At 52.3% G+C, this 14662-nt stretch overlaps 1 protein-coding gene across 4 annotated transcripts in view; it reads right to left on the bottom strand.

The window, feature by feature from the left end:
- Positions 1 to 14662, bottom strand: part of TENM2 (teneurin transmembrane protein 2) — a 1103034-nt gene that overhangs the window by 33080 nt on the left and 1055292 nt on the right. For all 4 annotated transcript variants that reach the window (XM_028528771.2, XM_036014378.1, XM_036014380.1 and 1 more), the window contains 4 exons: positions 8758 to 8778; positions 5579 to 5811; positions 4047 to 4201; positions 1956 to 2830 (listed from right to left, as the gene is read on the bottom strand). In XM_028528771.2, coding sequence (XP_028384572.1) covers positions 1956 to 2830; positions 4047 to 4201; positions 5579 to 5811; positions 8758 to 8778 — 1284 coding nt within the window. The remainder of the gene's footprint in view (positions 1 to 1955; positions 2831 to 4046; positions 4202 to 5578; positions 5812 to 8757; positions 8779 to 14662) is intronic.

The following is a 14662-nucleotide window of genomic DNA, read 5'->3' as shown; positions in this document are numbered from 1 at the left end:
AGGGGCAGGAGTGGGAGATTCTGCGTTCGCGGTACAGAGGACTGGGGTTGAGACCAGAATCTCAGGGGCAACGGGGTGGAAAACACATTCTCTTTAGCTTTCAAAGGAGAGTCGGCTGCCCACAGCTGTGCTGACATCCCCAGCGCAGAGAGGTTGTCTGCACACTCAGGTCTTTTTGCAAACACGCCTACGTGTAATTGCAAGTTACTGTGAGTTCTTGCAATGGGGCCTCAAGGCCACCCCATGGAACCAGGCCAGCCTTGGCTTGTGTGGTGCTGGAGGCCGCCTTGGACTTGCTTATTCAGTGACTATCGAGGAGTACTGTGTGCCTGGTGCTTGCTGTTCAAGACACTGGGGGCATTGCTAAGGGCAAAATGGGTGAAAATCCCCGTCCTCATGAGTGTACGTGCTAGGTAAAGGGCAAAAATAAACTGAAAGTTAAACTATAGAGTATGTTAAATTCTAAAATAAAGGAGGGAGGGGGGCAGGGACAGGAAGGAAGGTAGGGGGTGAGGTGTGGCGGGGAGAGAGACAGAGAGAGGGAAAGAGATTGAGATTGGTTGTAGTTTTAAATTCAGAGACAGGCTGTGCTTCCCCAGCCTGAGAATTCAGCAGGCGTGACGGGACTCCCCACGCCTGCTCCAGCCTGTAAGTCAGGCCTCATTCAGACTGGCCTTCTGGGAGTGACGTGGTTTCTCCCCCAACCTGGTGAGCCAACACACACATGACCTCTGAAACGTGCTGGGCCTTTAGAAGATGAAGACCTAGGAGGCGTGTGGGTCCCTGTACGGCTTTAACCTAACTTGGTGTGAGAGCTGCAGATGGCACTCGGATGGTGCCTTTGGGGACAGAGGAACTGGACCATAAAGTTGGATCCAGTTTCTGTACCCTGAAGGATTTTAGATGCTACCAGAGTCTGAGAAAGACAGCTTTGCCCAGAGAAAGACGACAGAGCCCTAGAAAGCAATTCTGCAATACAGCAAACTTCCAGCAGGTGGCAACAGCTCCCTGCACATTCTCCCAAACCCATTGTCAGGACAATCAGAAAGTGAACCTTCCAGGATGTAGCAGTGATCACCAATGTTCCTCTCCTGTCCCCCTTTCCCTCTTTGACAACCCGTCCCTCACTTACTCAGTTCCCGGCTAGCAGGAACACCTAGACAGAAAACAAGCAAGGACTCCAAATAGGCAGAGGTTAACTAGACCCTCCACCATCGAGCAGAGCCAGACCCTTGAAAGTCCCACCCCAGTCTCCGCCAGCAACTGGCAGAAGGGGGCCTCAGCAGTTTCCTCCAGCCAGCACCCCACTGGTTAATACCCGCAGCGGCCGACGGTTCGACCAAGCGCCGCCTGCAGCAACGAGGGAAAACAGCTTTCTGGCAAAACAAGCGGCGGGACTATTAAGTATGAGATAATTGTTAGGGGAAATATGGCCAGCTCTCGCATCTTTTAATATACCTAGCGCTTTATCTGTATTGATCTGCTCTCGCTGAAGAGGAAACTCAGAGTTCATCTACCTGTCTGTGCAATCAAGCGCGTGGCTGGACCTATTGGCAAATTACAGGACCGCCCCCCCCCCCGGCCCCCCGCCAGGATCTTGCCTTTTAGGTTCTAATTTCCGTTCGCACGGCGAACAGGAATAATCAGCGAGGTTAATCAACACTCGATCTCCCAGGGGGCGCTGTGCGTGTCCGATATCGGACCCCGGCACGGCAAGCGGCCAATCAGAATTCCCAGCTCTTCCGGGAGGACGTTCCACGTCAGAGACCCGATCGCGCGCGTGGTCTGGGAGTCCGGGGAGCGGACAGGAATGCCGCGGGGCCATAAGCAGACACTGAGGTTGGAAGGACCACGTGAACCAGCATTTCTGAGCGCCACGCGGCGGCCATTTCTGACGCGGGCTAGGGCGGGACGCGCGCTCCCGGGGAAACACGTTCCCGGGGACACGGACTTACTCGTAGAACGTGGTCCACCCGGTCTCGTCGCTCTTGGTGGCCAGGAGGCCCGTGTTCCCGTCGTAGGTCATGAGGCCCAGCTCCAGGTTCTGGGTGGACACGACCTTGAGGCCGCCGCCGGTGCCCACGGTGAGGGTGACGATCTGGTTGTCGGGCATGAGCAGGTGGCGGGCCACGCCGCTGCCGTCCCGCCGGACCTTCAGGGAGTTGCCGCTGTTGTCGATCAGCTCGGTGACGTCGTTGTCCGCGCTGTAGGTGAAGTTGTACAGGTACTCCCCGGTGACCAGGCTCACCGTGTACTGGTGGATGCCCTCGGCGTTGAAGACGTACAGCTCCTGCTCCCCGGGGGACGCGGCCTCGTACTGGTTGAAGGCGTTGAGGACGGGCTTGTTCTTGCTGACCGCCCTGATGCGGATGTTGCCCAGGTCCGCGATGTAGATGGTGCCGTCCGGGGCCACGGCCAGGGAGGACGGCGCGTTCAAGATGGCGTCGGTCGCGTAGGCGTCGTCCCCCGAGTAGCAGTTGCAGTTGACGTCGTTCTTGCAGTCGCAGTCCGAGGCGGCGCCGGCCAGCAGGCAGATCTCCCCGTTGGTGGTCACCTGGCGCAGGCGGTTGATCTTCTTCTCGTCCGTCTCGGTGATGTAGAGGACGCCGGTGTGAGAGATGGCGATGGCGCTGGCCGACTCCAGGGCGGAGTGGATGGCCAGCTTGCTGAGCGAGTAGTCGATGCCCGGGACCTGGCAGTGCATGGGGCGCCCCGCGATGATGCTGACCTGGTGGTTCTCGGTGATGCGCAGGATGACGTTGTTTTCCAGGACGTACAGGGAGTTGTCCATGGGGTTGACGGCCAGGTCTGTCGGCCACTCCAGGCGAACCTGGGGGTGACACGGCATCCGATGAAACAACGGCTTCTAACATGCCCAGAGTTTAACTGTGCAGGACACTTGTATTGGTTTCATGCCAGGGTGGAAAGGACTTTTTCACTAACACACTGTATGGAGACATGCCTGTCATAAACCACTCGCCCACGGCCCATGCGGACTATGCAGGATGGAGAAGAAGAGACTATGTAACAACCGTGTCCTCCTGTATCATCAGCTGTGGCTACAGGAGGGCACCAGCTCTCCCATGATTCTCTTCTCAGCCCCAGGTGGGTGGACTAGGGTCAGAGCCGTCCCGTATAGCAGTGCAGGTAGTTCACTGCATAAGGGGCTAAGGTGCCATACGCTGCTCACCAAGGCACGGGCCTAAGGCAGCTCCGTTCACTTTAAGAAGACCCCTTTATCGAATCCACAAAAAGAAGCCATGCACTTTGGAATGTGGCCCCGACTCAAGGGCAGGGCTTGCCCAGGCTGGCCAGCGCATTGCAACTTGAGTGTTTGCCGAAAAAAATGAACCGGACAGAACATACTCCTTCTCTGCAGAATTTGAAATGAAAATCTCAGTTGAAAGCTGTCAGTTTGTTGCAGAACTCAAGCTGAACTTAACGGGGTTGGCCGAGGGTTGGAAGGGCCCTGACAGGAAGGGTAGACGGGTATTCCAGTTTGTTTAGAACCTGTATAGTAGAGTCCAGTTTCTTACGCTGTACGTTTGAGCGACCCTGTGTGTGTGCTCTGCTACTGCAGGAGCCCGGACTAAAGGGATCTCACTTGGGGGAATATTGCAGAGGGCTCTGGTCCAGGTATTACCGCACAAAAGAAAGGTTTATATAGTGCGGGTGCAATCATTTCAGATTAACAGAGAAGTTCCGATCGACACATAACAGTGTATGGTACCTTCTCAAACCTGCAATAATCACGGAGAAGGGAGGTAATTACGCAGTGGCTCCTACCCTGTAATCGGCCACGGCTGGAGAATGCCACCTGCTCCACTTTTCTGAGCAGAATTCTCTCTCTCTCTCTGTCACTCCCACCTGACATTTCCCAGTCCGCCTTGCTGTCTAGTTCATCTCAAGCCTTCTGTACACCCACCTGTGATCTCCATCTCTAGCTCCCCCTTCCTAGTCCACTCAAACAGGTTGCTGGTGAGAATATCAGGGCAAGAACCAGGTGTGGCTTGGTGATGAGAAATGAAAGAGAGAGAGTGTCCTACCTGGGCCACGTCCATGCTGGAGTCGCAGCTCAGTGGCCGGACGGCAGTGAGGTCATTGGAGCCCAGCAGGGTGGAGATGATTCCGTTCTGGTCGACCTTTCGGATCATGGTGGCATCCACAAAGTACATGAGGCCATTCTTGTCTACAGCGATACCTGAGCAAGACAAACAGTGGGAGTGTGTCTTTTGACAAGAAGCAGGGCTTGTGGGGTGGCGGTTGGGGCTGCCTCACTGGGCATCATCTTCTCGGACCTCACTGAGTGGCTCATTACCCTCGGAGCAGCGGTTTTCAGGAGTACCGTGCTGAGATCTGCATTATTCCTGGGTGCTGGCTGTAAAACCACCCAGCTGAAGCACAAACCTTAGGCTGCAAATGAATGAATGGGGAAATAGCTTTGCATGTGCTCTTTTTTTTTAACAAAAAGATTTTATTTATTTTTAGAGAGATGGGAAGGGAGGGGAAAAAGAGAGGAAGAGAAACATCAACGTGTGAGAGATACACTGATTGGTTGCCTCTCACATGCCCCCAACTGGGTACTTGGCATGCAACCCAGGCATGTGCCCTGATAAGGAATTGAACCGGTGACCTTTGGGTTCGCAGGCCAGTACTCAGTCCACTGAGCCACACCAGGCAGGGCTGCCTGTGCTCTTTTTAGGGAAGAAGTTATTTCCCAAGTTCATAGCTTGCAAAATTATGGGTGATAATTACTCGACTACCCATCACAACTGATTGCAACAATGAGGTTGAGAAAAGAATGATTCCTGCAGGCACACACTTCAGAATACATCCTCCAGGAAGCACTCCCAATTAAGCCTTGACTCCACTGAGCACATCAGTGCCCTGGGGGCACGCCGGCCCCAGCGCTCCCCTGGTAAGGTGCAGACAGGAGCTCCTACTTCTTTTCCATCTCCATTCCGACGCCCACCCCCAGGACTCCTTCCTGGCTGCTTTCATGGGAACTGAGAATTCTCAGAAGACCTGGACCTTCAGATGGTTGGTCCTTTACCTTGACTATCTCTTGGCCTTTTTCAAAAAGAGATCCATTGGTTCCACGAGCTCCTCCCACCCATCGCAGGCCCTTGGAAACGATACCCATTTTTATTGGGCATTTACTCAACGTCAGGCACTGTGCCTTCAACTTCACGTGCACTGTCGTCTCACATGAACACCTGGGCTGGCTGGGGGCTGCCCACCGGCTCTGTTCTGTCTCCAGTCCACACAGCTAGTGGCCCTGTGGCTCCTGGAGCCCGAGTTCCTTCTGACCCTGTGACTGGCCGCAGCCAGCAATCTCCAGGAGCAATCCATCCCACTTTCAGGGTATGGCATAGGTGGGTGAAGAAAGCTGAATTCAAATAAACGAATACGTTTTTTAAGGAAACACCCACATGCCAAACCAATCTCTCAGCATCGAATCCTTCTAGGGAAAGCTGTGTTTGCAAGCACCTGGGCCTAGCTGGGTTCCAGCGAGAAGGAGCAAGCCCCGCTCCTGGCCGGCTCTCTCTGGGCTTTCTCCCTGGGGCGAGGGCCTTACCTCGAGGGCTCATGAGCGTGGCATCCACCGCCTTCCCTCCGTCCCCGCAGCGGGCTTCATCGAAGGGCAGGCACTGCTCCCCAGTCCCTGCCATGACCTCCGAGTTCCCCGCCAGGTCCTTGGCTCCGCTCAGAGACTTGACTCGGTAGATCCGCCGACTGTTGGTGTCCGACACGTAGAGAGAGCCGGACACGGGGTCAACTGCCAAGTAGTACTTGTGGGCTGGGTTGTTGCTTTAGTAGGGAAGCACAGAGAGAAATGGGAAGGGGTTAAGCAGCAGGTCCGCGGCTTTGAAGAGATGACGAAAACCCTAGCAAGACAGTAACACCATCTCTAATGCCCTTCCACTTTAGTGAACTGGAAAGAACCTACCAGAATAACTCAGTGTTCTCACCTATCATGGGTTTGTACCTGCTTCTCATTGGGCTTAACATCTGCGCTATCAGAGAAGTCACTGCCGACAGAGCATTGGTTCCCGTCGCTGGTGTGAAGGACCCCTCTCCGGCCCTGCCTCTGTGTTTGTGTTTGTGCGCCAGCCTCCTTTGTGCTCCCCCCCCACCCCGGGGGTTCCATGCGCTCAAGGGGGCAGAGGGGCACGGCCGCAGGACCATGTTCTGTTTCCAGTCCGTTTCCTCAGTGCTTCCAGGCAACTGGATCGTTAGCCCTGGGGCCCCCTGGATGTTTCCCAACTTAGTCATGGGGGGCTCCCCAGGGCCGTCATGCCCAGTCCTCAGCCTCAGCTCCTGCCCAGTGCAGATCTGAGTAAAGTGGGCATGTCACGGGAAGAAATGCTGTGTCTTGCTGATACCAGGTCCAGAGTCTGAATTACTGGCATGGGAGATGCAGTTTTTACATCTCGGGTAACAGTGAGGTCATAGGCCTGGACCAGGATGGGCCAGGGCCCTACGCCACAGCAGGAGATAAACACCTTAGGGTGCGGGATGGCATGGGAAGACGTCTTTAAGCCGCAGAGACCTAGAACTCTTTCTCAGCTGCGAGTGCAGGTGGCCTGGGCGTTGCCGACTAGGACAGAGTAAGATTTGCACGGGAGACTCGCAACTGAACTCTGACCCAGTTGGAGACCCTAGGGTCACCTTTAGGCTCCGCTGGGTCCTAGATTCCTTGTGATGAAGAGATCAGGTCAGACCATTTATTCCCATCCCTCTGGGCTCAAACCCCACAGTTTCTTCCCTTTGCATTGTCTGCCGCTGGTTGGAGGTTGAGACCAGAGTGGGCGCTCGTGCCCTCCCCATGCTGGTTATTAAAATCAAGGCCTCTAGGATGCAAGCCATAAGCGCTTCTCTGGCCTAGTATGGCAGGTAGGTTTTGGTGCCTTATGTCTAAAATGGACACAGGCTTTTTTTTTTCAGTTATTTTTCAACTGTAGTTTGGAATTGAGAGAAGAGAGGAGCTGGGAGAGGTGAAGGGTAGGTGAGGGCGATGAGGATGTTGGATGCATTTGTCCCATAGACATTAGCTGGTAAATTACTAATTAAAACATCACCATTTAGGCTCTTCCCGATTTACGGAAGAAAAGAACTAGGAAACTATTTTTAGGAACAATTTGTGAATCGAGACCATCTTTAATTCCAGCTTCTCCTCAGGTTGCTATTAAGACACATAATTGAACTAGAAGTCAAGGTCTTTCTGAAATTCCAGCCTCGATAACTAGTTTGAAAGAGGCTACCTGGATGCCTTTCCTTTCCTTTCCTCCTGCTTCTTAGTTTTGGCTGCTAAGCCTTCAGCGAATACCCATATACACAAATTAGGGCAGAAAGGGAAAAAGCCATGCCATTTTTAATTAGACGCTGTACTTGGTTACTGAATGAACAGTAGCTGGCCCGAGCAGCAGAAGAATCAGGGCACTGCGCATCTGTGCCTACCTATGAGCAAGATAATTACTTCTGGACTTTCTAGGGAGCCTGATCCAAGAGGGCTTTTCGGAATCGCTGGCAGAGAGCAGGCAGTGGAGGGTGTGGGGTGAGTGCTTGCTGGGGTCCCATTGCTCCCCATGGCCTCTTTCTCATTCCAGCCAAGGTTCTTGCAGAGAAGCTCAGAGAGCTGGATAGCCATGCCTCGACATCTGTGGCTATGGCAAAGGGCAAATGGGGTGAGTTAGAAGGGCAGGGGCGTCCCTCCAGTGCATTGCTGCTGCTGCTTTATTTGACCCAGTTGGGGTGCCTATAACCAGCCAGTTTGGGGGTGCCTGAGAAGAAGGAGGCAAGGGACCCCCCCCGATGCATGACCCTCCCACTGTCTCGGATGATCTTGTACAGCTTGCTTCCACCCTTTGTCCAATTTTGACCTAACATGCTGAAGCCCCTCCCACGTTTCATTTCAAGGTGTGAGGAGAGAGGCATTCCCTCGAGGATTAAAATATATTGCTTGGTTTTTTCTCTTCTTCCAAGTAAAAGTAAGGCCATTTTTCCTCCAGAAAGCGCATGTTACATCCATTTCAGTGCGCCCAGGGGCAACCTGGAGTTGTCCTAACTTTGTAAGGGACAGCTCCCCAGAGCCAGAGACACACATGCGTGTGTTGTGTGCTGTACGTGTGAATGGTACCAGCGTGGTTTTAAATGATAACCTTGGAGCGATTGAATGACAAAGGCTATTTAGACAAAAGTATTTGGTCGACACCCTTCATACTAAAGAGTGATTGAACTCCCTGAAAATCCCCAATGCGTTCGACTGTTGGATTCATTCTGACCAGCAGATTGGCAACGAACTTGTTTTTTGTTGTTGTTGTTTTTTTTTTAACTGACCATATATCCAGGGGAAAATTATTAGTGAGTTGAAAATGAGTTTTTGACCCGTTTCCAGTTCATTAAAGCTTTTGTGAACCCAGTCCAGAATTTACAAAAGCCAGAAGTTTGCCTCAACTGTTAGCCCAATTACAGACCGCACTGAGCAGTTGGGATGAAAGTTCGCCGAGGGTTCATTATCTTGCTTTTGCATCTCCCGGAAATTCTAATTACTGTCAGCTTATGTGGTTGCGTTTTTGACTGCATTTCATAATTGCTAAAGCTTATCATATCCACAACACACAATCAGCACATAAAAAGTTACTCTATTTGCTACATAAAAATACACAACATCACACAAGAAGCACGAAACAAAAAAGCAAACACAAGGAAGCAAACGAACCATATCAAATTATACGGGAAAGAGTTTCGTCTTACCTATGTTTAAACTCTTTATTTCTTTAGAGCAAGAAAACAGAAGGAAAAAGAACAAACAGTTAGCTGAAGAACTGATAATAAAGCAAACATCAAATTTTTGTTTGTTGTATGAAGGGACCCCCTCTTCCCCCTCCTAGCTGACAGCGTCTGGCTCAATTTCCTGGGAAGAGTCCCTGATGCGGGACGCCTCCTGGTCATTGGAAAATATAGACAAGAATGCTTGGATTCTTGGACTAGTGATGCAGCTAGCACACAGGTGGCAACAGGTGCAACAGGTCCTCCGGCTAATGAAGGGATGGCAGGGAGGTTACCTGTCTAATGCCAGCACTCACTGGTGGTGATGGCTGCTGGGAGTGTGGAGTAGAAAGATTCTGAAGCCAAATTCAAGGGCAGCCACAAAGGGTGCTGTGACTCATCTGTAACATCTGCCCCAGGTTTGAGGGGGGATCCTGGTGCCACCTGTGCCGCCTACTTGCCACTGGTGCCACCTGTGCCGCCTACTTGCCACTGGTGCACTCCAGGGTACAGTCAGTACCATCCAGGAGGGCCCCTGCTCACACCCCATTGTAGTTCGGCAAACACTCTGTTAAGCACTGAGAATCTCAACCATTTCCTCATACGCCTGCTCTGCCTGCCTTCCCTCTCCCCATCCACGTGTGTGTGTGTGTGTGTGTGTGTGTGTGTGTGTGTGGGACCCCAAGCGTGCATTCTTTTTAAATGAAGTGCATAGGTAATGGAGTCCTATTGTCATCGGAGCCAAAGACTGGTAAAAGTTCTGCTCTTTTCTTCCCTTGAGAACAGAAATACACGGCTGTTTGGACAGGTGAGTGCCTGCAACGTAACCACATTAGGGAGGAAGGAAGAGATAAGCTAGGCCCAGAAGCTAAGACGATGCTCCCCATTCCCGAGGCTTCCGGGTCAAGGTGGAGTGAGCCCTGACCCCTCTTCTGCTTCTGGCTGATGGAGGAGACTTCAGGGAAAGAACAAAGAGGGTTTAAAGCCCTGATTCCTGCTTAGGTGCCGCTCAGGCCCCTGCTGGGGGCCATCATTAGTGGTGGGTTTGCACAGGGATTACATTTTTATATTTTATTCCAACGTGTTAGTTTTTGCAAGAAAAAAAAGTTAATTAAATGATGCTGATAACTCCTGAGCTCTGACTGACATGGTGCAATTTAAGATTCATTCTGCAAAGCCTGGTGTGTCAGGGTGGCAGCTGGGGATTCGCGTGTCTATTTTATATTGCTTAATGAAAGTGAAATGTTATCTGCTACCAGTGGTAGTCATATTTGGCTCTTAATTATTGCAATATCTATCCCACTTCTTTTTAAAGTCAAGATTTTGTAAAAAGACTGGATGGAATTTGGGTCTGCAGACCTGACCTACTTCTTGCCTAAGAACATCTGCTTTAAGTTGATTAATATAATATCTACATTGGGAGAAGAGGGAGGGCAGGGGTGGGCGACTAGGCCCTGAGAGTGCAGTCGGAGTGATCACAGGGACATGAGCTTTGGAGAAAGGCCGAGGTCACTGCTGTTGCAGCCCCAGGCCATTAGCAGGGCAGGTGCTTAGCAGGCAACAAACCAGAATAACAGCATCACTGAGTCAGGCTTTGCAGATAAACCCAGGTGCCCTTCTTATGAGGGATGGGCCTTGGTCGTCTGTCTGTGGCCTCACAGACCCCAACCCTGTAGGCGTACGCGTGAGGACAAAGGGGTGTCTCAGATTCAAGAATTGAGATGGATGAGCTCTTCACACTGTGGAGTCTCAGTGACTGCTCTGCAAAACCTCCAGGGTCCCTCCAAGCACGATCCGCTTGCCTTGCAGAGCGCCCATCAGGCTGTCTTGTGATTTACGTGTGTGTGCTTATCTTGGTTGTACATGCAAGTAAGTAAACATGGATGTGACTGGACTTCCACGTGGCTGGTTTTAGTAGAGAGCCCTGGAGAGAGCAGGACTGGGCAAATGGGTCCTTGAGGGGTGGAGGGCAGGAATGAGGCTGGGCGGACTTCGCTCTGGACTGGCTCCAGTTCCTCGTGTTCTACTTGGAATCACGAAGCTGCAGCTGGCTGTCGTGGCTTTCTGTTCCGACTCCTTTTGTGCTACAGAAAAGGGTGGAGTTGGAATGGCCACATTGTGTGTGTGTGTATTTGTTTTAGTTTTAACTAACAAAAGTGAGTTGGGATACACTTAGTTTCATTTTGGGGAGATGGGCTTATGGGACTCCCACATACTCCTCCTTGTTACATCATTGCTGGACGTTCCGGGTAGGAATGACTTTCAGGAACGGTCCTGTCCCATTGTGCTGCATTGTTACAGGAAGTGCAATGCCTTATGTAGGAGTCCTGTGTCACTATTATCAGGACATCAGTGACAAACTGGTTAATGAGTGTTGGCTCAAAACGTATGTAGATCATTTATTGCACAAGAAAACCTGAAATGCCCAGAAATACCATGAAAGAAGCTTGATGAAGTTTTCCCAACATTTAAAATTCTAGCAATTTCCACAGCATCACCAATAATCAATTGTGGAGGTAAAAGGTAATTTTCTAATTCATCAATAATCTGAAGCAAATTTTGACCAGCTATCCTGAGGGAAAGGCTGAATCTCTCCTCTTTGTATAGATAATGACATTACAGAATCATTGCGATGTTAAGAGATGGTCGAAGAGGATGCAACCAAAGAATGTAGGAAAGCAAGTATCATGGAAGAGTAACAGTAGCTCGCTAACAAAAAAAATGTATGTTATGTGTCTGGATTTTGTGACATTAGTAATTGTCAGCGTTTCAAAATTTGCAGTTGCTTGGGTTTCTTTTCTGGTCCTAAGTCATTTCAGTTTCATTCTGAAACTGCATTCGATTCAGGCCCCCGGAAACCTAGATCTGTCTTTGGTAAGAGAGCTTTGAAAACGGTGCCAGGAACTGTCCAGAATTTTGCAGGGCTATTGTTATTCTGGGCGCTGTGTTATATTTGGTTTCCTGACCTCCGTGTCTGTACCCTGCCTATTTAGGGAAAGCGGTGGCTCTCTAACGAGAACCACAGCCCTCCTTAACATTCTCCATTGGCATCCAGCAGGGCCTGTCCCGGCTGAAACTCTGGGGCAAAGCTTGTCTTGGCCTGGTCCCATTCCCGCTGCCCTTGCCCTCCCTTCCGAGGCTCCCCCTTTCTCAGGCCGCATCCTCTCCGGCACGAGCACATCCCGGCTGGACAGCTCCCTCCCTTGAAGGGCTTCTTCTCCAAGGCAAGGATGGCGCCGACCCGCCCCAACAGCTCCATCGGAATCTCAACATGGGGAAGTGTTTCCAGTGGAAAAAAACCCATATTAAATATTATAACTTTATATTTGGAAAAGAAACAGTTAGCATTGCAAACATTACGTAAAGTGTGAGCTTCTCGTGTTTACTAAAGGGGCCAAGTTGAGAAAAGGCGGAGAGGCACTGTCCCAGCCCTTGGCAGACACTGCCCTGAACTGGGGTCTAGTCCCCGAGAGCGCCTCAAACTGGGGAGGGAGGGAAGATTTCTCTGTGCTAGAAATTCACCCGGAGTTGTTGGCGGCGGACCTATTTGTTCTGCTCCACGGGGCTCATGTTCCCCAAGGACCCCTTGGGGATGGCGACCGTTGCAAGGAGGGAAATGGGCTCTGGAAAGTGAGGCCAGGCTTTCGGGGAGACACGAGTGTTGAAAAGGTCTCGAATGCCGGTGGCACTGGACCGTACGGGTGACAACCCGTTTCCTAAGAAGAAGGCTTTTCCTAGCATGAGAGGTGTTTCCGGTGCGGGGAACTTGGCGCCTGCACGCTTTGGCTGGGCCGGGGGAGGGAGAAGCACAGGGGGAGGGGGAGGGGCGAGTCCTAGTGAACTCCTGCTCCGAGGGAGGCTCCGCCCTGGGGTGGGGAAGTGAGACGTGTGAGGGCACCCGCTCCCGAAGTGGAAGCATTCAGCCGCCAGCTCGCAGTGGAGAAGAGACACAAGCAAGACAGGCCTCTGCCTCCTTCCTCCCCCCTCCCCCCTCCCCCCTCCCTCCTCCCTCCCGTGGCTGGTTACTGTTTTGAAGAGCAGGGATTGACAGCCCTTTGTTTTCAGGTATGTAGTGGGAGGAAAAGAAGAATCAAACCAGTGTTCTTGTAAAAGCTTAACTTCTAATAGTCTCTGGATACCTGGCTGATGAAAGCAAGAACGGGTCCAAAGGCAGTTAGAAAGGAGAAAAGAACCGCCCCTACCCCCAGCTGTGGAGGGAAGTCGGTAGTCCCACGCCCTCCAGCTGGGTCAAGGCCACCGAGTGGGTGTGGCATAGCTCTCTCTGAGTGGGCCCTTCGCCGCTACCGTTGGTGTCAGGGCCTCTACAACTCGAGGGATGTGGAGCCAAGCGCAAATCCCAACAGGAGGGAGGACACTAGTCCATGTCTCCTTCAGCTCCAGCAACGTGTCCTGAGCTGCTGCTGTGGATCGGACCCTGTGTGGAGACTTACGCAGAAACCACTAAGCAGCAAGGCAGTGACGGCTGTCGGCTTTTGTGGAAAAGCAGAGTGAAGCGACCCAGACAAGTGCTGCCTTTGCTAAGGAGATTGGGCTTCTAAGAAGAAGGGGCCCTCCAACTGAGCCTTAGAGGTGGTCTGGAAGAGGCAGGTTAGGTAGAGAAGGTACTCCAAGCAGACCGAGCCGCGGGAGTCAAGGTTCACAGGTGGGGACACAGCTGGCACGTGCTGCCTCCGCCCTGAGCGGGAAGAGCTGTGACAAAGGTGAGGCAGAGGGGTCCGGCGCCAGATTAAAAGATGTGACCCTTGTGGAAAAGCACAGTGCAGCCTCCACCCCCTCCCCGCCTCCTCCCGTGCCTCTCCAGGGCCTGCAGGGTGCCTGAGAAGAAGATGGCTCTTCTGGGCTAGACAAAGAAATGAACGTCTTTGGAAGGAATGAGCTGGCCAGGGGAGGCTCTAGAGAAAGGGGTTGGTCTGACCGTTCGGCAGCTTGAGGATTGTCCGGCCTATTCCAGTTTGCCTCCGTCTCCCTCTTGTTCATGTTTTGGTCAATACCCCTCTTTCTCACATGGCCTCCTTCTTTGTCTTTCTGGGATGGTTACAGTTGGTTCTTCTAGAATGCAGCTTAAACGGCCTTTGCTTGCCCGGCTGCCCATCTCACCCTCGAGTGGGTGCTCTTGGAGCCTGGGTTTCATCCCCGTCTGGACCTCAGAGCCCAGCATGGGTGTGGCTCACCGTCATGCTCCGTAAATGCCCACTGGGCCCCTGGGATTGCAACCTTCTTGGGGTGGAGCTGCAATTTTCTCCTTTCTTTTTACTTCTCCCAGGGCCTGGCACAGCCTCAGCTCCCAGGAATGTTCAGCTGCATTTGTTGGGGGTCTGATCACTGATCTCCCTCCCAGAAGGGGCCTCATGGAAGTCCCGCACCTGGTGGCTGAGGCTGCTCCAGAAGGGACCACCACTCCCTCGGTTGCTCAGGTCAGAACCCTAGGCAACGTCACCCCTGATTCCTCTCTCTCTCTCTGTCCCCACTCCTTAACCCAATCAATCGACAATTCCTATCTCAGTTTATTCCTATCTCAGAAGTAAACTTCCCCATGTCCACTGCTACCACTCTAGTCCACATCGCCGTCACTCAACGCCTGGACACCTGCCACAGCCTCGTCTTATGGCCCCGACAGTCCATTCTGCACACAGTAGCCAGAGTCATCTTTAAAAAGCCCAAATCGGACCACGTCAACTCCACCCCACTTTGTACCCCAACCCCCGACGGTTGTCCTTCGCCACGAGAACACGATTGATACTTGCCAGCTGATCAGTGAGACCGTACCCAGCTCTCTGCCCTCCTCCGAGACCTGCTCTCCTGGGCTCACCACCCTCCGCCATGTGGGATCTTATCAGCCCCTTCAATGAGCCAGGTTAGCGGCCGACCT

The sequence above is a fragment of the Phyllostomus discolor genome, chromosome 13 (genome assembly GCF_004126475.2).
Source record: "Phyllostomus discolor isolate MPI-MPIP mPhyDis1 chromosome 13, mPhyDis1.pri.v3, whole genome shotgun sequence".
Lineage (NCBI taxonomy): Eukaryota > Metazoa > Chordata > Mammalia > Chiroptera > Phyllostomidae > Phyllostomus > Phyllostomus discolor.
The sequence above is the reverse complement of the archived record's forward strand: the minus strand, read 5'-3'. Positions and strand labels throughout refer to the sequence as shown.